General features: G+C 37.1%; 2 protein-coding genes across 2 annotated transcripts in view; both read right to left on the bottom strand.

The window, feature by feature from the left end:
- Window positions 1–25038, bottom strand: part of LOC309802905 (uncharacterized protein) — a gene marked incomplete at its 3' end in the record, with an annotated part of 179809 nt that overhangs the window by 16468 nt on the left and 138303 nt on the right. The window contains exons 8-9 of the mRNA XM_082618776.1: window positions 18174–18278; window positions 1791–1883 (exon numbers count right to left, since the gene is read on the bottom strand). Of these exons, the coding sequence (XP_082474902.1) occupies window positions 1791–1883; window positions 18174–18278 (198 nt within the window). The remainder of the gene's footprint in view (window positions 1–1790; window positions 1884–18173; window positions 18279–25038) is intronic.
- Window positions 16445–17191, bottom strand: LOC309802016 (NADH dehydrogenase [ubiquinone] 1 subunit C2-like). Its single transcript, XM_082617177.1, has one exon. The coding sequence runs from the start codon at window positions 16880–16882 to the stop codon at window positions 16520–16522; it is 363 nt and encodes a 120-aa protein (XP_082473303.1). The 5' UTR covers window positions 16883–17191; the 3' UTR covers window positions 16445–16519.

The raw sequence follows: 25038 nt of genomic DNA, 5'->3' as shown, positions 1-25038 counted from the left end.
TGGGCCATTAATCCTCTTAGCCCTGGGGCTGCACTAGTGGGACCTGGAGTGGCTACTGTTCCTCCTACTTTTCAGTGGCTACTGAACAGTCTCCTCTAAATCATGAGCAACTTCAACCTGTTACCCCATAAGGCCACACAAATATTATTATTTGCTATGAGAACTATTATACTAAAAGAGTTGTGAAGTACTAACATACTAAATAGAGTAGAAAGTACAAAAAAAATGACATATTTCATGTATGATGGTGGAAACAGACATAAAGAAGTAACTATAATCCAAAGCAGCTGTAACAATGACTGTAAAGATAGCATGAATCAGGTATAAAGAGAGCACAGGAGAGGTGGAGGTCAATTCAGAATGGAAAGGAACCTGGATTGACCAGATTGAAGAGGTAGCATTAGGGCCGGCCTGTAAAAGGTAGTGACATTTCCATAAACTGAGAAGGGGTTGAGAACATCCCAGGCCAACGGAATAGCCTAAACAAACACAGAGAAGTGTCAAAGTTCTGGGATTTTAGTCCCCAAGGACTCTGGTGCAGGCAGAGTACAGGGTACCTGGGGGTTACATGGAAGCAGAAGCATAATGGGAGGTAAAATAGAAAATATAGTCAAGGCCAGGTTATGAGGCTTAGTTAAGCACTCTGACTTTGATAGGTGGAGTTATTCAGTTTGTTGAGATTGAGTGTTGTAATTACACCTGTGTTTTAAGAACATTGCTGGGGACAATAGGGAGGATGGATTAGAAACAGCCGTTAAAAACAGTAATATCTGACAGGTAGGTATAAGTAATGCTACTAGAGTAGTCTATGCATTCCAAACTAGAAAGTGTCATTTGTTGGTTCAATTATGTTTTTAAGTGATGGTCACTGTTCTAGGTGCTGTGGATAAAACAAGAATGATATGACCCCCATATCACTCAGACTAATGAAAAATAAAAAGATAAAACATATATGAGGACAAATATTTAATAGGCAATAGTGATATATGTTACAAACAGCAAAAGTGATCTATATTAAATAGAAATATTACTCCAAAACAAAAAGTATTACCTGACTGTTTGGGGAATACGGAAGGAGGCACAGACACATATTAAACCTAGTGTAACTGACCAGAATGGGGATTTGATTTGTCCAAGGTCAATAAGGCTCTCTACTATGTGACACTCAGCATCCCAAGTGATCACCAAAGGGAGTAAGGGCTGAATGCCTTAAGGAAAGAAAAATAAAACCCTTTCTTGTTTGTCCCTGATAAAGTTCAAGATATTTATTAAACCACTAATATAAATTTCATACCTTTCTTCTTCCCTCAATCGCTCTTTTCTCTCCAATTGTGTTTATTAATTAGTTTATTTAGATACACTGTAGGGATAATAATGTCATGGGCATGAGTCCAATCACCATTTAGAGAATTCAGTTTTACTCTGTTTCATAGCCATAAACAATTCCATCCCTGCATTTGGTCAAAAGATTCATAAACATGTTCCTTTGATCATTTAAGACCTCGGCAAGCAGTGATAAATGAGTGCAAACCCAGACATTTTAGGAATTTTAGGAAAACTCACAGCAGATATCCTGCTATTGATTAGTAAATAATATCTTCTGAGTGTCATAAAGACCACAGATTTGAAAGAGGAAACATGTCCTCTGCAAAGACACTAGTGAATTTTCTGAGGCATTTCCCAGAATGAGGAAGCATCAAGAAATTATTTCTGAAATCGCCAGAAATAATATCTGAACTGTAGTCACATAAAGCCACCAACCCATAATTTAGAATAAAAATTATACTTACCCTAGAACTTCTCCTACACTGATTTAAAGTAATGACACTTTCCTTGCTTTCAGATGTAAATTTCTCAAATAAAATTCTGCTTGCTTGCACACTCTGTGATAAAAAAAAGATAACAGTTTTAAGCTATATAGTGGAATACTTTTAAAAGCCTATGATTACCATTGCTTCATAGTATAACATTGTTACCAAAAGAGCAATATACAGGAAAGGTAGAATTCTAGAAAACACCAGAGATGCATCAAAGTCTGGCTGCAGACTAAGTATTTGGCCAAAACCCACAGTTTGGCTTCGGCATTGGACTTTAGCCAAAGACATACTTCTACATTATTTCTGACATCCCTGGTCTTAAGAGCAATTGATGGTCCTGTGACCTCATAGGTTGGCATTGAATCTCTTTAGTATATCAACGTCAGTATTATGAACAAAACATATCATTTGGAGTTACTGACAATATGCAACTATTCACTGACAAATACAAGTAAGCATTCTAAATATTAATTGGAATGAAAATTTCCTTAAATGCTTTATAATTTTAACTCAGTCAATTAAATTATATAAATATTTATTGTTGTAAGGGTGAATTACTGCAATAATTATGATTTTTTATTTTTTTTGCAGTACGCAGGCCTCTCACTGTTGTGGCCCCTCCCATTGCAGAGCACAGGCTCCGGATGCGCAGGCTCAGCGGCCATGGCTCACGGGCCTAACTGCTCCGCGGCATGTGGGATCTTCCCGGACCAGGGCACAAACCCGCGTCCCCTGCATCGGCAGGCGGACTCTCAACCACTGTGCCACCAGGGAAGCCCATGATTATTATTAAATGTGCTACTTCTCTATCTTGTAATCAGAGATTTGGATATATAGAAACAACTACAAGACCTAAGGTTCATAGCCCGGTGGATACACAATGAATAAAATCCTTCTTCTGCTTTGTTTGTTGAAATTTTTAGGTCTCAACTAACATTTCAAAAATTTTAAATATTTATTCAATAGAAACGCAACTTTTAAAAGTATCACGTAGGGACTTCCCTGGCAGTCCAGGTGTTAAGACTCGGCGCTCCCAATGCAGGGGGCCTGGGTTCGATCCCTGGTGGGAGAACTAAGATCCCACACACCGCAACTAAGCCCGTGTGCTGCAACTAGAGAAGCCCGCACGCCACAGAGCCTGCATGCCTAGACAAAGACCCAACGCAGCCAAAAAATAAATGAATAAATAAATTTTTAAAAAGAGTATCACGCAGTTATCACCGAGAATGGAACAGATATGCAGAAGGCTATGGGTAATTTAAGAATCACCAGCATTGAATTTTTGTTCATCCTCTCTGTTGTATTTACGGAAAGTAGTTATAGCACAATGTAAGGTAAGAGAATTACTGAACATGACAGAAAGATACCTGGTCACTTTCATCATTATTCTTCAAAGACAAACTATGTGACACACAACAGATTTTGGAACTATTTTACCATATGCTTGCACAAAAATATTCAAATATGATGGAATAGCAGCTATTACATACTTAAAACAATGCTTTTAACAGTAACAAGGACAAAAATTTTAACACTGCACTTTATAGATATCAGAACAGTAGAGCCTACTAACGATCAATGATTGCTTTTTAAAAAGAGAATGTGGAAGGAGACCTTCAAGATGGCGAAGGAGTAAGACGTGGAGATCACCTTCCTCCCCACAAATACATCAGAAATACATCTACATGTGGAACAACTACTACAGAACACCTACTAAACGCTGGCAGAAGACCTCAGACTTCCCAAAACCCGGGTGGCTGACAGGATCTTGGTGCTCCAGCCGGGTGTCAGGCCTGTGCCTCTGAGGTGGGAGAGCTGAGTTCAGGACATTGCTCCACCACAGACCTCCTGGCTCCATATAATAACAAATGGCAAAAGCTCTCCCAGAGATCTCCAGCTCCACTCAGCTGTCTCCAGCACTGTAGCACCAGCAAGATAACACTACTGGACCCCCTAGGCCAAACAACTAGCAAGACAGGAACACAACCCCACTCACTAGCATAAAGGTTGCCTATAATCAAAGTAAGGTCAGAGAAACCCTAAAACACACCACCGGATGCAGTCCTGCCCACCAGAAAGACAAGCTCCAGCCTCATCCACCAGAACACAGGCACCAGTCCCCTCCACCAGGAAGCATACAAAACCCACTTACCAACCTTAGCCACTAGGGGCAGACAGCAAAAGCAACAGGAAGTGAAACTGCAACCTGCAAAAAGGAGACCCCAAACACAGTGGATTAAGCAAAATGAGAAAACAGAGAAACACACAGCAGATGAAGGAGCAAGATAAAAACCCACCAGACCAAACAAAAGAAGAGGAAATAGGCAGTCTACCTGAAAAAGAATTCAGAGTAATGATAGTAAAGATATCCAAAATCTTTGAACCAGAATGGAGAATATACAAGAAATGTTTAACAAGGACCTAGAAGAACTAAAGTGCAAACAAACGATGATGAACAACAAAACAATTGAAATTAAAAATTCTCTAGAAGGAATCAATAGCAGAATAACTGAGGCAGAAGAATGGATAAGTGACATAAAGATAAAATACTGGAAATAACTACTGCAGAGCAAAATAAAGAAAAAAGAATGAAAAGAATTGAGGACAATCTCAGAAACATCTGGGACAACATTTAAATGCACCAACATTCGAATTACAAGAGTTCCAGAAGAAGAAGACAAAAAGAAAGGGATGGAGAAAATATTTAAAGAGATTATAGTTGAAAACTACCTTAAAAGGGAAAGGAAATAGTCAATCAAGTTCAGGAAGTGCAGAGAGTCCCATAGAGGATAAATCCAAGGAGAAACACGCCAAGACACATATTAATCAAACTATCAAAAATTAAATGCAAAGAAAAAATATTAAAAGCAGCAAAGGAAAAACAACAAATAACATACAAGAGAATCCCCATAAGGTTAACAGCTGATCTTTCAGCAGAAACTCTGCAATCCAGAAAGGAGTGACAGGACATATTTAAAGAGATGAAAAGGAAAAACCTACAACCAAGATTACTCTACCCAGCAAGGATCTCATTCAGATTTGATGGAGAAATTAAAAGCTTTACAGACAAGCAAAAGCTAAGAGAATTCAGCACCACCATACCAGCTTTACAACAAATGCTAAAGGAACTTCTCTAGGCAGGAAACACAAGAGAAGGGAAGGACCTACAATAACAAACCCAAAACAATTAACAAAATGGTAACAGGAACATACATATTGATAACTACCTTAAATGTAAATGAACTAAATGTTCCAACCAAAAGACATAGGCTGGCTGAATGGATACAAAAACAAGACCTGTATATATGCTGTCTACAAGAGACCCACTTCAGACCTATGGACACATACAGACTGAAAGTCAGGGGATGGAAAAAGATATTCCATGCAAATGGACATCAAAAGAAAGCTGGAGTAGCAATTCTCATTTCAGACAAAATAAACTTTAAAATAAAGACTATCACAAAAGACAAGCACACTACATAATGATCAAGGGATCAATCCAAAAAGAAGATATAATGATTGTAAATATTTATGCACCCAACATAACAGCACCTCAATACATAAGGCAACTGCTAACAGCCATAAAGGGGGAAATCGACAGTAACACAATCATAGTAGGGGACTTTAACACTCCACTTTCACCAATGCACAGATCATCCAAAATGAAAATATATAAGGAAACACAAGCTTTAAATGGTTCACTAAACAAGATGGACTTAACTGATATTTATAAGACATTCCACCCAAAAACAACAGAATACACTTTCTTCCCAAGTGCTCATGGAACATTTTCCAGGAGAGATCATACCTTGGGTCACAAATCAAGCCTTGGTAAATTTAAGAAAATTGAAATCATGTCAAGTGTCTTTTCCGACCACAACTCTGTGAGACTAGATAACAATTACAGGAAAAGAAATCTGTAAAAAATACAAACACATGGAACTAAACAATACACTACTGAATAACCAAGAGATCACTGAAGAAATCAATGAGGAAATCAAAAAATACCTAGAAAAAAAATGACAATGAAAACACAATGACCCAAAACCTATGGGGTGCAGCAAAAGCAGTTCTAAGAGGGAAGCTTATAGCGATACAATCCTACCTTAACAAACAGGAAACATCTCAAATAAACAACCTATTCTTACACCTAAAGCAATTAGAGAAAGAAGAACAAAAAAACCCAAAAGTTAGCAGAATGAAAAAAATCATAAAGATCAGATCAGAAATAAAGGAAAAAGAAATGAAGGAAACAGTAGACAAGATCAATGAAACTAAAAGTTTCTTCTTTGAGAAGATAAACATAATTGATTAACCATTAGCCAGACTCATCAAGAAAAAAAGGAAGAAGACTCAAATCAATAGAATTATAAATGAAAAAGAAGTAACAACTGACACTGCAGAAATACAAAGGATCATGAGAGATTATTACAAGCAACTATACGCCAATAAAATGGACAACGTGGAAGAAATGGACAAATTCTAGGAAAGCACAACCTTCCAGGACTGAACCAGGAAGAAATAGAAAATATAAACAGACAAATCACAAGCACTGAAATTGAAACTGTGATTAAAAATCTTCCAACAAACAAAAGCCCAGGACCAGATGGCTTCACAGGCGAATTCTATCAGACATTTAGAGAAGAGCTAACACCCATCCTTCTCAAACTCTTCCAAAATATAACAGAGGGAGGAACACTCCCAAAACTCATTCTATGAGGCCGCTATCACCCTGATACCAAAACCAGACAAAGAGGTTACAAAGAAGGAAAACTAAAGGCCAATATCAATGATGAACATACATGCAAAAATCCTCAACAAAATACTAGCACACAGTATCCAGCAGCACATTAAAAGGATCATACACCATGATCAACTGGGGTTTACCCCAGGAATGCAAGGATTCTTCAATATATGCAAATCAATCAATGTGATACACCATATTAACAAACTGAAGGATAAAAACCACATGATAATCTCAACAGATACAGAAAAAGCTTTCAACAAAATTCAACACCCATTTATGATAAAAATCTGCCCAAAAGTAGTCATAGAGGGAACTTACCTCAACATAATAAAGGCCATATATGACAAACCCAGAGCCAACATTGTTCTCAATGGTGAAAAACTGAAACCAAAAACTGAAACCATTTCCTCTAACATCAGGAAAAAGACAAGGTTGTCCACTCTCACCACTATTATGCAACATAGTTTTGTAAGTTTTAGCCACAGCAATCAGAGAGGAAAAAGAAATAAAAGGAATCCAAATCTGAAAAGAAGCAGTAAAACTGTCACTGTTTGCAGATGACAGGTTACTCTTCATGGAGAATCCTAAAGATGCTACCAGAAAACTACTAGAGCTAATCAATGAATTTGGTAAAGTAGCAGGATACAAAATTAATGCACAGAAATCTCTTGCAGTCCTATACACTAATGATGAAAAATTTGAAAGAGAAATTAAGGAAACACTCCCATTTACGATTGCAACAAAAAGAATAAAATACCTAGGAATAAACCTACCTAAGGAGACAAAAGACCTGTATTCAGAAAACTATAAGACACTGATGAAAGAAATTAAAGATGATACAGATGGTGAGATATACCATGTTCTTGGATTGGAAGAATCAACATTGTGAAAATGACTATACTACCCAAAGCAATCTACAGATTCAATGCAATCCCTATCAGACTACCAATGGCATTTTTCACAGAACTAGAACAAAAAATTTCACAATTTGTATGGAAACACAAGAGACCTGAATAGCCAAAGCAAACTTGAGAAAGGAAAAAGGCACTGGAGGAATCAGCCTCCCTGACTTCAGACTATACTACAAAGCTACAGTAATCAAGACAGTATGGTACTGGCACAAAAACAGAAATATAGATCAATGGAACAGGATAGAAAGCCCAGAGATAACCCCACACACATATGGTCACCTTATTTTTGATAAAGGAGGCAAGAATATACAATGGAGAAAAGACAGCCTCTCCAATAAGCAGTGCTGGGAAAACTGGACAGCTACATGTAAAAGAATGAAATTAGAACACTCCCTAACACCATACACAAAAATAAACTCAAAATGGATTAAAGACTTAAAAGTAATGCCAGACACTATCAAACTCTTAGAGGAAAACATAGGCAGAACACTCTATGACAATTATAATTCACAGCAAGATCCTTTTTGACCCACCTCCGAGAGAAATGGAAATAAAAACAAAAGTAAACAAATGGGTCCTAATGAAACTTAAAAGCTTTTGCACAGCAAAGGAAAACATAAACAAGATGAAAGGACAACCCCCAGAATGGGAGAAAATAGTTGCAAACGAAGGAACTTACAAAGGATTAATCTCCAAAATTTTCAAGCAGCTCATGCAGTTCAATATCAAAAAACAAGCAACCAAACTCAAAAAAGGCAGAAGACCTAAATAGACATTTCTCCAAAGAAGATATACAGATTGCCAACAAACACAGAAAAGGATGCTCAACATTACTAATCATTAGAGAAATGCAACTCAAATCTACAATGAAGTATCACCTCACACCAGTCAGAATGGCCATCATAAAAAAATCAACAAATAGAGCTTCCCTGGTGGCGCAGTGGTTGAGAGTCCGCCTGCCGATGCAGGGGATGTGGGTTCGTGCCCTGGTCTGGGAGAATCCCACATGCTGTGGAGCAGCTGGGCCCGTGAGCCATGGCCGCTGAGCCTGCGCGTCCGGAGCCTGTGCTCCGCAACGGGAGAGGCCACAGCAGTGAGAGGACCGTGTACCACAAAAAAAAAAAAAAAAAAAAAAAAAAATCAACAAATAATAAACGCTGGTGAGGGTGTGGAGAAAAGGGAACCCTCTTGCACTGTTGGTGGGAATGTAAATTGATACAGCCACTATGGAGAAGAGAATGGAGTTTCCTTATAAAACTAAAAATAGAACTACCATATGACACAGCAATCCCACTACTGGGCATATACCCTGAGAAAACCATAATTCGAAAAGAGTCGTGTACCACAATGTTCATTGCAGCACTATTTACAATAGCGAGGACATGGAAGCAACCAAAGGGTCCATTGACAGATGAACTGATAAAGAAGATGTGGCACATATATACAATGGAATATTACTCAGCCATATAAAGAAACGAAATTGAGTTATTTGTAGTGAGGTGGGTGGACCTTGAGTCTTTCATACAGAGTGAAGTTAAGTCAGAAAGAGAAAAACAAATACCGTATGCTAACACATATATATGGAATCTAAAAAAAAAAGGTTCTGAAGAACCTAGGGGCAGGACAGGAATAATGATGGAGAGGTAGAGAATGGACTTGAGGACACGGGGGAGGGGGAAGGGTAAGCTGGGATGAGGTGAGAGAGTGGCATATACTTATATATATTACCAAATGTAAAATAGATAGTTAGTGGGAAGCAGCCACATGGCACAGGGAGATCAGCTCAGTGCTCTGTGACCACCTGGAGGGGTGGGATAGGGAGGGTGGGAGGGAGACGTAACAGGGAGGAGATATGGGGATATATGCATATGTATAGCTGATTCACTTTGTTATAAAGCAGAAAGTAACACATCATTTTAAAGCAATTATACTCCAATAAAGATGTTAAGAAAAAAAAAAAAAGGAGAGAATGTGGTTCATATCTAGGAACCTGTCAGGATATGGCCCAGGGCAATTACAGCATTGCTTACCTGACACATGATGTAAAAATTCTCCTCCTCTACTACAGGAATATTGCTAAAATTAGTATGCATGTAATAAAAGCTGGGATGTAGATGGAAATTGAAACAGTTTTGCTACCTTAAAAGTCAGTTATGACTTCTGCTTCTAATTATGGCATGCTAGATACTTCTGAGAACAACTGCTGAGAACAACTAAGAAAGTGTGTATTATGTCAAAGATAATCTTCAAAGCATCAAAAAGCTAAGAAGATGATGAAGAAATACTGAGGAAAAATATAGGAAAAAGCAAAAACCTGAAAATGTAAACCCAGTTTTCAAAGATGATTTTGTTTGCAAGATGTTTGCCAAAACCGTTGCAAAGCTGAACTGCATATCTGCAACATTTGAGGGCAAGGATGACAGAAATCCAGGCCCAGAATCTCCCTGAGGTATGGAAACTGATTTTATATATATAAAATATACAAGTATCCAAGGCTACAGGGATACTACAGGGCTGTACCCTCAGATTAGGAGTGAATGGAAGTAAATCAACATTTGTGTATACTTTCAGCCTAGGCTCTGTCACAAGGTGTTCACAGAAACTCAAGCCTCAACCTTAAATTTAGGTTGAGTGGTACAGATTTCAGGTTCTGAAAAAAATTTATTTTCTCTAGAGGAGGAACTGCCATTCCAGGTCTCAAATATTTACTAAAAATAATGTTTTAAATACAATGATAAACATTTAAAGGCAGACAGGTACACAAAGAAACAAAACACCAGAACATAATAGGTTTGGAGGAAATATATAAATTCTAAAAAGAAAAATACAAAACCAAATTTAAAAATACAGAGAACAAGTTTAACAATATATTAAGCATAACTGAAGAAAGAATTTATGAACCTGAACTAAAGACAGATCAGAAAAAATTGTCCAGGATCCAGTTTCAAGAGAAAAAAAAGTAGCTAATACATGTGATTAAAGTCCCAGAAAATGAAAGAGAGAATGGACAGAGGCAAAATAAGAAGAAATAGTGACTAAAAATTTTACGTAGCTGATGAAATATATCAAACCACAGATTCAAAAATCCCAATTATTCCTAAATACAATAAATAAGAAGAAATCTACAACTAGACACATCATACTGAAACTGTATGGAAGAAAAGAGAATAACTTAAAAGTAAAAAGTTAGGGGGAGGATGCAGAGAATTGATTATCTTCAAAGGATTCATACTTAAGACTCAATTCTCAACAGCCACAGTGTACACCAGAAAATTGTGGAACATCATTAGTGTGCTAAAAGTAAATATTTGAAATTGTATTATCCCCAAGTAAAATATCCCACAAGCATGAATATAAAGACATTTGAAACAAAGAAAAAACAGGATTTTACCACTTTCCTTAAAGCAAGTTCTAAAAGATATACTTTAGCAGAGGGCAAAATGATTCCAGACAGGATGGTCTGAGATGTGCAAAAAACAGAAAGGTTCATTGTTATAGTATAATGTTATGTAAGTAATTTGGTGTTGTAAGCAAAAGTGAATAGATGAAAATCTGTGTAAAAAAATAATTTTTGCCCCCCCCAAAAAATAGGAAGGAAAAGAGAGAGAGATAAATACATGGGTAAAACATAAGGAATATTGCATAAAATGATAAGAATAATGTCTTTGGAATTTTAAAAGATAAGGATCTAAAAATGTATCAAGTTAGAGCATATTAAATCAAAAAGGAGTAAATGGAATAAAAGGTTTAAAGTCATTGTCGTTTTCTGGAAGAGTATAAAGGTACTGATTAATATTAGATATTGAGGGACTTCCCTGGTCTAGTGGTTAAGACTCCACGGTTCTACTGCAGGGAGCACAAGTTCGATCCCTGGTTAGGGTACTAAGTTCCCACATGCTGCATGGTGCAGAAAAAAATTTAAAAAACAAACAACAACAAAAAATATTAGCTACTGATAAGTTAAACATATATATTCTATGGAAACCATCATAGGAATAAGAAACAATATATATAACTTCCAAAGTAGGCATGATAAAACACAATTTACCCAAATAGTTAAAAAATGAAAATAAGGGCAGAAGACCTGAATAGACATTTCTTCAAAGAAGACATACAGATGGCCAGTAGGCACGTGAAAATATGCTCAGCATCACTAATTATGAGAGAAATGCAAATCAAAACTACAGTGAGGTACCACCTCACACCGGTCAGAATGGCCATCATTAAAAAGTCTACAAATGACAAATGTTGGAGAGGGTGTGAAGAAAAGGGAACCCTCCTACACTGTTGGCGGGAATGTAAGTTGGTGCAGCCACTATGGAAAACATTACGGTATGGAGGTTCCTCAGAAAACTAAAAATAGAATTACCATATGATCCAGCATTGCCACTCCTGGGCATATACCCAGACAAAACTATAATTCAAAAAGATACATGCACCCCTGTGTTCATAGCAGCACTATTCACAATACCCAAACATGGACACAACCTAAATGTCCATCGACAGATGAATGGATAAAGAAGATGTGGTACATATACACAATGGAATACTACTCAGCCATAAAAAAGAATGAAATAATGCCATTTGCAGCAACATGGATGCAACCAGAGACTATCATACTAAGTGAAGTAAGTCAGAAAGAGAAAGACAAATACCATATGATACCACTTATATGTGGATTCTAAAATATGGCACAAATGAACCTATCTACAAAACAGACTCACAGACATAGAGAACAGACTCGTGGTTGCCAAGGGAGAGGGTGGTAGGGGAGGGAAGGACTGGGAGTGTGGGATGAGCAGATGTAAACTACATATATAGGATGGATAAACAACAAGGTCCTACTGTAGAGCACAGGGAAATATATTCAATATCCTGTGATAAACCATAATGGAAAAGAATTGTTTAAATGTCTATATGTGTGTAACTGAGTCACTTTGCTGCACAGCAGAGATTGGCACAACATTGTAAATCAACTCTACTTCAATAAAAAAATAAATAAAAATTTTTAAAAATTAAATCTGAATATATTATATGTAGACCACTGACATTTTTTAAAGGAATAATAAAAAAGATAAATTTAAGATAGGAAATAAAAGGAGAATATAAAACAAACAAAAGGCAGCATCTATGAAAAACAAAAATCAAATGGCAGGATAAAACAAAAAATATCACTAATCATAATATATATAAACAGGTAAAAGTTGCTTTTAAAAGAAATGAGACACACAGATCTTTGTATCTAAATATCATTTCCCATTCAAAGAAACCAAGAGTCTTTGAACAAAGGTCTGATTACAGTTCTGGTGAATGGAAAGTGTTCTGGGCCCTATTTTTGTACCAGAAAGTCCTGTTGGATCCTTTTCCTTCTGGTCATTGGGTGTGAACAACCACCAGTACCAATTTACTTCTGGACTACCTTTCCAATGCATTACTCCATCATCACTAGTTCTAACCAACGCTTCTTATAATTGCTACAATTCCTACTTCTGTTCAGACAATTCTGCCTACTCTCAATTCCCTATATTCACACTTTCCTATATACAAAGACAGAAAAATACATGCTCATACTTTATAAGCACACAGTTTAGACAACATTGTACTCATATTGCAGACACCCCTATTGTGTCAGTTCATTTAAATCAGATGCTACCAGTGGAGGATAAAGAGAGAGGGAGCAACATGCAGGGGGAGCCTTCAGACCATGATGTAGATCTGACAACTGTGGAAGCGGAAAAGAGAGGAAGGACTCGGTAGGAAGAGCTTCAGATTATGGACCAGTTCTGAGAAAGAGTCAGCCAGGCAGATGGAAAGTCTCTGAGCCAAAGTGCCTGATAAAACAGTCCCACATTGAGCTGGAAAGTGTCAGCTTTAGAAAGCCCCTGTGCTCAGTCACTGGCTGGGAGCAGTCCAGAGGAAGAATGGCCCTGGAGTGAATGCCATGGTAGACCTACAGGACAGCAGCTGGAGGCTGGCCAAGTATGCTCTTCCATCAGATTCTCTTGAAGGAGATGTGAGCATCACATCTTTTTTTGTGAATGCCACACCTATTTACACAATTAATATTCACCCATCTTTTACATTAAGGAATCTTTTATATAATTTGTTATTAATCTTCTCTTTTTAGCTCATGGCATTGTTTCCCCAAAATATATAATTATCATTTTCTTAAGTAAATGAAAAGTTTAGATTACACTTAAAAAAAGGAAGTGCAAATATACACAATAATCTTCCAATTTAAATTACACATACACTTTGGCCAGGAATTCCAAATAGAAAAATACACATATGTACACAAAGATACGTGCAAGTATGTTTTAAGAGAAAAAAAATCAAGATGCAGAACGATATAGATTACCTTATTCCACATATGTAAAAACATTAATCTGCACAAACCTGTATGAAATAAATAAAAATGAAAATGTCTGAATAGGTACATACAATGCATTTGACAATGGTTGATTTCAGGGAGAAGAGGACTGGGGAGGACAGCATTCAAGATGGGGAGTGCTCTTTATGCCATGCACATCTTTGTATTTGAATTTTTTCTACTACTTGTGCAAGCTCTTAAGTATTTTTAATAGGTCTTATCACTCTGAAAACAGCACAGACAATAATATTGCTAAAGAAAATAATAGTTTAACAAAAGACAAACTAGAAAGAAAATTTTGAAAAGAAACCACAAAATAAAATAATGTTAGTAAGACCAAATTAACCACATGTCACTTATATGGTTCATATAAAACAAAACAAATAACAAAGAGATGATTAAAATGAAAATATTCCTGAACACAAACAGATAAAAACACAGGGCTGGCCATATTAGAGTAGAATTGCAGCATTAAATAGGCCAAAGTAGGTCATTCAAAACTGATAAGAGGGCTTCCCTGGTGGCGCAATGGTTGAGAGTCCGCCTGCCGATGCAGGGGGTACGGGTTCGTGCCCCGGTCCGGGAAGATCCCACATGCTGCAGAGCGGCTGGGCCCGTGAGCCATGGCCGCTGAGCCTGCGCGTCCGGAGCCTGTGCTCTGCAACGGGAGAGGCCGCAGCAGTGAGAGGCCCGCGTACCACAAAAAAAAAAACAAAAAAACAAACAAAAAAAAACTGATAAGAGACAGAATTCATAAGAAAGATAAAACATTGCCAAATTCGTAATAAAGATAAACAGCTTCTACTCACATAAAGTAAAAGCTATTAGTAACATATGGAGAAATTGACAAAACACAGGTGCATTGAAAATCTCAAAAAGTATTTTTTAGATCAAGTGAAAGAACTATGCCACAGAAGAATGGAATAACAGAACAATATAACAGCTAAACCTATTATTAACTGAGCACTTACCATTCATCATAGTCTCTTATTAAATCCCCAGAACACCCACATTACATACAAAACTCTGAGACTTCAAGAAGTTAAGATACTTATGAAAACAAAGTTAAGATACTTAAGAAAAACTTATGGTTACCAAAGAGGAAAGTGGGGAGAGATAAATTGGAAATTTGGAATTAACAGATACATACTACTATATATAAAATATTATAGATAAACAACAAGGACCTACTGTATAGCATAGGGAACTATATTCAATATCTTGTAATAACCTATAATGGAAAAGAATCTGGAAAAGAAAACACATATATACATACATACATATATATATGTATAACTGAATCACTTAGCTATACACCTGAAACATGGTAAATCAACTATGCTTCAATAAAAAAATAAAAATTTTTTAAAAGAAGAAGTTAAGATACTAATACAAGGGTATCCAGAAAACAAGTGGGATTCAAATCCAATACTGTCTGATTCCAAACCTGCACACCGCTTAGTGCGGCTACAATATAAAAGTCACTGCATATAATAGCATTGAATTAGAATTGTAGATACTATTGGGATATCTAGTAAACCACAAAGCAAATATCAATAAATTCCAAGAAACTGTTACTCTAAAGAACATATTTTCTTATGTTAATAAGGATAAACAATAAAAATTAAACAAAATAATTTCAACAAGTTAAAAAAACACTTTCCCATATAAGTTGTGTATCAAAAAGATAAAGAAAACTGCAATAGAAATTATTTAGAAAATAAATGAACACACCATAAATAAAAATGTATAAAATAAGGTCAAAATACTTATATTTGTTAAAAATATGAAAGGTAAAAAAATTAAATTTTCAACAAGAAATTAGGAAAATGCCCAAATAGAGATGTCAACCTTCTGTGGAAGCAGGAAACCAATAACCAAAACATTTTCAAAAAGAGAAGCAACAAAAACTCAGAGGGGCAAAAATTGAATTTATAACTAATCCAAAAGTTTTTTGGTCAAATATGGTAGGTTGGACTCATTTGTTTTTCTGGATGACTGGTCATGATATCTAATAGCTAGGGAATCATACACCATAAACCTTGCTAAAAATATTAAAGAGATGGTTTTACACTATGTGGGTATAGTCATTTGACAAGTAGAGAATAAGGTACTTGTAATTGAAAATAAATGAGAAAAGACCCAAAAAAAATACTAAACTAATTTCTAGAAAATTTATTCTAGGGAAGCAAAAACTTCCCCAAATATCATTGGAAATGGGAAAGAAAACAATGCAACTTTAGAAATGGAGATTAAAACTAAAGAGAGAATATATACAAACTCTGCATATAAGCTTATAAATTTCAATTGAATAGATGGCTTTCTGTAAGAATATGTAACCAACTGACTTCAGGAAAAATATTAAACATGAATAACCCAAGAATTAGAAAATAAAGTTTTAATTGTCAAAAAATTACCTTCCCAAACAGTTCAAATGTTTCTAGACAGTGAATTCTTCCACATTTTCAAGGTTATTCCTATGCTATTTTAATTCCAGAATATTAAAAAAGAAGAAATGCTACCCAATTAACTTTTTTTTTTTGCTTATGATGACTATTTTAATCACAAGGTGTTAATGTATACATTAACATAAACTTCAGATGTCATAGAAACAGTTCCACAAAATTCAGAAAAAAATGGTATCAGTGAACCCGGAGCAAGCATTTTGGAGACTTCAATGCACTGGATGGAATTCTTCAAGAATTTCACCATAAGTTTTCTTATCTTTTTCAGGAAAATCCTCTGGATGTGACTTTACATATGCAAACATATCATGGTCCCTCAGAGCATACATACAGTCTTGACGTTTTAAAAGATAATATCCGACAAAAATAAAGGAAGTAACATATAGAAGCTGGCGATGCAAACCAGCTGACACCACCGGCCACCACCGGATTGCGTTATCAATCAGGCCGGAGCAGTAACCCAAGAAGCCGACGTAGATGAGCCGCGGGTCGGTTAGCTTGGGCGGCGGCAGGCTCCGGGCCTCATTCAGCAGGAACTGTAAGGGTACTTGGCCCGGCCGGCTGTTCATCATGGTGAGGCCGTTCCCACTTGAGGCCTGGCCTCTGACCTCCAACTACAAAGAAAATCACCAAGACCACGGCCGGGGCCCAAGCCACGAGATTTCACCTCTGAGCACGGGGCTGAAGGGCATGGCGCGAGGCGGTGCGGCACCCAAAACACTCCCAATTAACTTTATAAAGCAAGAATGACCTTGATAACAGAGTCCAACAAAAAAAATACACTAAATACATATTTCATTCATGAGTATATATTTTAAAAATACAATAAAATATTGCCTAACAGAATTCAATATAATATTTTAAAATAATACATCATAATCAAGTAATGCAAGGAATGTAAAGATGTTTCAATATCAACAATGATGTTGATGACCATTTCAAACAAGGGCATATATGGACAGAATTTCTTTGATTTAATCTTATCTCTGAATTTATTATGCTAATACCCTGGTATGCTTTCCCCATGATTAACTTTTTTGTCTTATTCTTTTCTGATATGTGTTATCAGTAAGCTATCTAGGATCCTATGCAAATAAACTAATTCTAAATACCATTAAAAATGTATGCACCATGATGTTCATCACAGAATTATTTTAAGAGGAAAATATAAGTAGGAAGAAGAAAAGGGGGGAAGGAGAAAAAAAGAAGAGGAGGAGGAAGAAAAAGAATTTTTAACAATGAAAGAAAATGGACGAGAAAGTGGGCAGTGATTGTCTTGAGGGAGAAAAATAACAGATGATTTTGGTTTTCTTCTCTTCATTTTTCTAATTTTTAAAATATGCTATAAAACATAAAATGAGAGCAAGCAAACACTTTAAGGGAAGAAGAAAATAGATTAATAATTGTATTGGGTAGTTTTAAACTTTCTTAAACATTAACTAAAAATGCACTTTTAAAAGCAAATGAAAGTATCATAAAGATCTTCTAAACAACCCAAGAAGCTTTATATCTTGTCAGTCAAATAAATGATCCATTCAGAAAGAAAAGAGAATATTCTTTTTGACTGGGTAAATTAACATGAATAAGTACAACTTCTTTTTTTTAGAAATATACGTCTAAGTGTATTGCATAAGTGTACATATAGTTAGGTGTTATGTGTGCATATATGTATACACATATAACACATACATATAAAAATTATTTATTTTATATGTATAATTTCTATAGTGCCATCCAATCATTCAATTATGGCAATCTTTACCAACAATTTACATAACAACTGTCTGGTAAAATTTAATGTCATAGTCAATTATACAGTCTAATTATTAAATAACAATAGAGAAAAGTCATTCAGTATTTTACCTCATATTTTGGATATATGGTTTCCTTTATGACAGATACTGGAACAGAGAATTTGGGTGAAGTTAGATTCCAGAAGAACTTGGTAAATCCTGGATAAGCAGACACCTTTGAAAATAACATAAAAGGCTATTAGAAACTAACAAATGGTCCATAGGGTAAATATCCAAGCTCCTATCAAAATTAGTTCTAGCTGCTGAGAAAATGAGGTGATTGGTTCCACAGGGTCTGCAAATCTGGGAAAGACAATTTATCATACCCATCAGATTAGCAAAAATATAGTCAGGAATTTCAAGTGATGCCAAGGATGTGGGAAATGAGTAGAACCACACTAGAGGCAAACTGGCCATTTCTAGTAAAATAGAAAATGTACATGCCACATAATCCAATAATTTCACTTCCAGCTATATATTCTAAGGAAATTCTTCCATGTATTCATGAAGAGATATGTACAAGGATGTTGATACAGTATACGAAATAGCAAAAAACAAAGCCCAATTTAAATGTCAATTAGTAGAGAAACAGATGAATAAAATGTGGTGTATTCATATAACTAAACACTGTAAAGCCATTCCAGCACAAAAATTACAAACCATAGATGGATCTTAGAAGCATAGTATTAAGAGTAAAATAAGTAACTTTTAGAAAGATACATACAAAATCGTGTCATTTATATATATGTACCTAGAACACACAGAACTACAGTATTTATTGTTTAGGGTCATAAGTACATCTAATAAAGTATAAAATCATGGACTGGAAAAAAAACATAATTGTAACAATAGCTGTCCCTGCATAAAAAAGAAGAGAAATGGAATTTGGAAGAAGTACAAGAGGACTTAATTTGTTTTTAAAATGTCTTTTAAAAAATCTAGAACAAGTATAACAAAATATTACTTAAAAATTTTTGATAATATGTACCCATGTGTTTGTTAGTTTGGTTTCTGTATTTATTTGTTTCTTTAAACTTTTTCAAATAAAATTTAATCAGGCATAGAGGAATTTTTAGGGAGGTGAAACTATCTGGCATGATACTAGAATTGTGGCTAAATGGCATTCATTTCTCAAAGTCATCGAACTTTACAGCACAAAGAGTGACACAATGTATGCAAATTTTAAAAAAATCATTTAGGAGGTCAAGAGGAATCCCACGATAGTAACCTTGGAAATGAGTAGGGTATATAAGACTAAAGGCAAAAGAAACTGTATATAGAACTACATTTTAGTTGATAAAGTTGTTTCCCACAGGAATATGGGTTAATAATTCTGATACTTCTATACTGGAATTGAAAAATAAAGTAAATGGATGGAGGATGGTGGGAGCCAGGTTTGTCACTCACTATAGGGAGTTTAAAGATAAGCAAGGGACTTCTGGGGAAGATGGCAGAAGAGTAAGACACGGAGATCACCTTCCTCCCCACAGATACACCAGAAATACAGCTACACGTGGAACAACTCCTACAGAACACCTACTGTACGCTGGCATTAGACCTCAGACCTCCCAAAAGGCAAGAAATTCCCCACGTACCTGGGTAGGGCAAAGCGGAGAGATTCCCGCACAAATGATCAGTGCCAACTGGCACTCACCAGCCTGAGAGGCTTGTCTGCTCGCCCGCCGGGGCAGGTGGTGCTGGGAGCTGAGGCTCAGGCTGCAGTCGGAGCGCACAGAGAGGACTGGGGTTGGCGGCGTGAACACAGCCTGAAAGGGCTAATGTGCCACAGCTAGCCGGGAGGGAGTCCGGGAAAAAGTTTGGACCTGCCGAAGAGGCAAGAGACTTTTTCTTCCCTCTTTGTTTCCTGGTGCGCGAGGAGAGGGGATTAAGAGCGCTGCGTGGAGGAGCTCCAGAGACAGGGGCGAGCCGTGGCTGAAAGCGCAGACCCCAGAGACGGGCGTGGGACACTGGGGCTGCTGCCGCCACCAAGAGGCCTGTGTGCGAGCGCAGGTCACTGTCCACGCCCCCCTCCGGGGAACCTGTGCAGCCCGTCACTGCCGGGGTCCCGGGATCCAGGGACGGCTTCCCTGGAAGAATGCACGGCGCGCCTCGGGCTGGTGCAACGTCACGCCGGCCTCTGCCGCTGCAGGCTACACCCGCACTCCGTGCCCCTCCCTGCCACCCGGCCTCAGTGAGCCACAGTCCCCGAAGCGGCTGCTCCTTTAACCCTGTCCTGTCTGAGAGAAGAACAGACACCCTCCGGCGACCTACACGCAGAGGTGGGGCCAAATCCAAAGCTGAGACCCGGGAGCTGTGAGAACAAAGAAGAGAAAGGGAAATCTCTCCCAGCAGCCTCAGAAGCAGCGGATTAAAGCTCCGCAATCAACTTGATGTACCCTGCATCTGTGGAATACATGAATAGACAACGAATCATCCCAAATTGAGGAGCCAAGAGTTAGTGCTGTGCCTCTGAGGTGGGAGAGCCAACTTCAGGACACTGGTACACAAGAGACCTCCCAGCTCCACATACTATCAAATGGCGAAAATCTTCCAGACATCTCCATCTCAACACCACCACCCAGCTTCACTCAACAAACAGCAAGCTACAGTGCTGGACACCCTATGCCAAACAACTAGCAAGACAGGAACACAATGCCACCCATTAGCAGAGAGGCTGCCTAAAAGCATAAAAAGTCCACAGACACCCCAAAATACAGCACAAGATGTGGACCTGTCCACCAGAAAGACAAGATGCAGCCTCAACCACGAGAACATAGGCACGTGTCCCCTCCACCAGGAAGCCTACACAACCCACTAAACCAACCTTAGCCATGGGGGACAGACACCAAAAACAACGGGAACTAAGAACCTGCAGCCTGCAAAAAGGAGACCCCAAACACAGTAAGATAAGCAAAATGAGAAGACAGAAAAACACACAGCAGGAGAAGGAGCAAGATAAAAACCCACCAAACCTAACAAATGAAGAGGAAATAGGCAGTCTACCTAAAAAAGGATTCAGAATAATGATAGTAAAGATGATCCAAGATTCTATTTCCAAGATCCAAAATCTTGGAAATAGAGTAGACAAAATGCAAGAAACAGTTAACAAGGACCTAGAAGAAATAAAGATGAATCAAGCATCAATTAAAACACAATAAATGAAATGAAAAATACTCGAGATGGGATCAATAGCAGAATAACTGAGGCAGAAGAACAGATAAGTGAGGTGAAAGATAAAATAGTGGAAATAACTGCTGCAGAGCAAAATAAAGAAAAAAGAATGAAAAGAACAGAGGACAGTCTCAGAGACCTCTGGGACAACATTAAACGCACCAACATTCGAATTATAGGGGTTCCAGAAGAAGAAGAGAAAAACAAAGGGACTGAGAAAATATTTGAAGAGATTATAGTTGAAAACTTCCATAATATGGGAAAGGAAATAGTTAATCAAGTCCAGGAGGCACAGAGAGTCCCATACAGAATAAATCCAAGGAGAAATACGCCAAGACACATATTAATCAAACTGCCAAAAATTAAACACAAAGAAATCATATTAAAAGCAGCAAGGGAAACACAACAAATAACACACAAGGGAATCCCCATCAGGTTAACAGCTGATCTCTCAGCAGAAACTCTACAAGCCAGAAGGGAGTGGCAGGACATAATTAAAGTGATGAAGGAGAAAAACCTGCAACCAAGATTACTCTACCCAGCAAGGATCTCACTCAGATTTGATGGAGAAATTAAAACCTTTACAGACAAGCAAAAGCTGAGAGAGTTCAGCACCACCAAACCAGCTTTACAACAAATGCTAAAGGAACTTCTCTAGGCAAGAAACACAACAGAAGGAAAAGACCTACAATAACGCACCAAATACAAATAAGGAAATGGGAATAGGAACATACATATCAATAATTACCTTAAATGTAAATGGACTAAATGCTCCCACCAAAAGACAGATTGGCTGAATGGATACAAAAACAAGACCCATATATATGCTGCCTACAAGAGACCCACTTCAGACCTAGAGACACATACAGATTGAAAGTAAGGGGATGGAAAAAGATATTCCATGCAAATGGAACTCAAAAGAAAGCTGAGGTAGCAATTCTCATATCAGACAAAATAGACTTTAAAATAAAGACTACTAGAAGAGACAAAGAAGGACACTACATAATGATCAAGGGATCGATCCAAGAAGAATATATATCAACTGTAAATATTTATGCACCCAACATAGGAGCACCTCGATACATAAGGCAAATACTAACAGCCATAAAAGGGGAAATCGACAGTAACACAATCACAGTAGGGGACTTTAACACCCCACTTTCACCAATGGACAGATCATCCAAAATGAAAATAAATAAGGAAACACAAGCTTTAAATGATACATTAAACAAGATGGACTTAATTGATATTTATAGGACATTCCATCCAAAAACAACAGAATACACATTTTTCTCAAGTGCTCATGGAACATTCTCCAGTTTAGATCATATCCTGGGTCACAAATCAAGCCTTGGTAAATTTAAGAAAATTGAAATTGTATCAAGTATCTTTTCCGACCACAATGTTATGAGACTAGACATCAATTACAGGAAAAGATCTGTAAAAAATACAAACACATGGAGGCTAAACAATAAACTACTCAATAACGAAGTGATCACTGAAGAAATCAAAGAGGAAATAAAAAAATACCTAGAAACAAATGACAATGGAGACACAACGACCCAAAACCTATGGGACGCAGCAAAAGCAGTTCTAAGGGGGAAGTTTATAGCAATACAATCCCACCTTAAGAAACAGGAAACATCTCGAGTAAACAACCTGACTCTGCACCTAAAGCAATTAGAGAAAGAAGAACAAAAAAAACCCAAAGTTAGCAGAAGGAAAGAAATCATAAAAATCAGATCAGAAATAAATGAAAAAGAAATGAAGGAAACGATAGCAAAGATCAATAAAACTAAAAGCTGGTTCTTTGAGAAGATAAACAAAATTGATAAACCATTAGGCAGACTCATTAAGAAAAAAAGGGAGAAGACTCAAATCAATAGAATTAGAAATGAAAAAGGAGAGGTAACAACTGACACTGCAGAAATACAAAAGATCATGAGAGATTACTACAAGAAACTCTACGCCAATCAAATGGACAACCTGGAAGAAATGGACAAATTCTTAGTAATGCACAACCTGCCAAGACTGAATCAGGAAGAAATAGAAAATATGAATAGACCAATCACAAGCACTGAAATTGAAACTGATTCAAAATCTTCCAACACACAAAAGCCCAGGACCAGATGGCTTCACAGGCGAATTCTATCAAACATTTAGAGAAGAGCTAACACCTATCCTTCTCAAACTCTTCCAAAATATAGCAGAGGGAGGAGAACTCCCAAACTCATTCTACGAGGCCACCATCACCTTGATACCAAAACCAGACAAGGATGTCACAAAGAAAGAAAACTACAGGCCAATATCACTGATGAACATAGATGCAAAAATCCTTAACAAAATACAAGCAAACAGAATCCAACAGCACATTAAAAGGATCATACACCATGATCAAGTGGGTTTTATCCCAGGAATGCAAGGATTCTTCAATATACGCAAATCAATCAATGTGATACACCATATAAACAATTTGAAGGAGAAAAACCATATGATCATCTCAATAGATGCAGAGAAAGCTTTCGACAAAATTCAACACCCATTTATGATAAAAACCCTGCAGAAAGTAGGCAAAGAGGGAACTTTCCTCAACATAATAAAGGCCATATATGACAAACCCACAGCCAACATCGTCCTCAACGGTGAAAAACTAAAACCACTTCCACTAAGATCAGGAACAAGACAAGACTGCCGACTCTCACCACTCTTATTCAACTTAGTTTTGGAAGTTTTAGCCACAGCAATCAGAGAAGAAAAGGAACTAAAAGGAATCCAAATTGGAAAAGAAGAAGTAAAGCTGTCACTGTTTGAAGATGACATGATACTATACATAGAGAATCCTAAAGATGCTACCAGAAAACTACTAGAGCTAATCAATGAATTTGGTAAAGTAGCAGGATACAAAATTAATGCACAGAAATCTCTGGCATTCCTGTACACTAATGATGAAAAATCTGAAAGTGAAATCAAGAAAACACTCCCATTTACCATGGCAACAAAAAGAATAAAATATCTAGGAATAAACCTACCTAAGGAGACAGAAGACCTGTATGCAGAAAATTATAAGACACTGATGAAATAAATTAAAGATGATACAAATAGGTGGAGAGATATACCATGTTCCTGGATTGGAAGAATCAATACTGTGAAAATGACTCTACTACCGAAAGCAATCTACAGATTCAATGCAATCCCTATCAAACTACCACTGGCATTTTTCACAGAACTAGAACAAAAAATTTCAAAATTTGTTTGGAAAAACAAAACACCCTGAATAGCCAAAGCAATCTTGAGAATGAAAAACGGAGCTGGAGGAATCAGGCTCCCTGACTTCAGACTAAACTACAAAGCTACAGTAATCAAGACAGTGTGGTACTGGCACAAAAACAGAAAGATAGATCAATGGAACAGGATAGAAAGCCCAGAGATAAACCCACGCACATATGGTCAACTTATCTTTGATAAAGGAGGCAGGAATGTACAGTGGAGAAAGGACAGTCTCTTCAATAAGTGGTGCTGGGAAAACTGGACAGGGACATGTAAAAGTATGAGATTAGATCATTCCCTAACACCATACACAAAAATAAGCTCAAAATGGATTAAAGACCTAAATGTAAGGCCAGACACTATCAAACTCTTAGAGGAAAACATAGGCAGAACACTCTATGACATAAATCACAGCAAGATCCTTTTTGACCCACCTCCTAGAGAAATGGAAATAAAAACAAAGATAAACAAATGGGACCTAATGAAACTTAAAAGCT

This window comes from Mesoplodon mirus (genome assembly GCF_964341445.2).
Source record: "Mesoplodon mirus genome assembly, chromosome: 4".
Lineage (NCBI taxonomy): Eukaryota > Metazoa > Chordata > Mammalia > Artiodactyla > Ziphiidae > Mesoplodon > Mesoplodon mirus.
The sequence above is the reverse complement of the archived record's forward strand: the minus strand, read 5'-3'. Positions and strand labels throughout refer to the sequence as shown.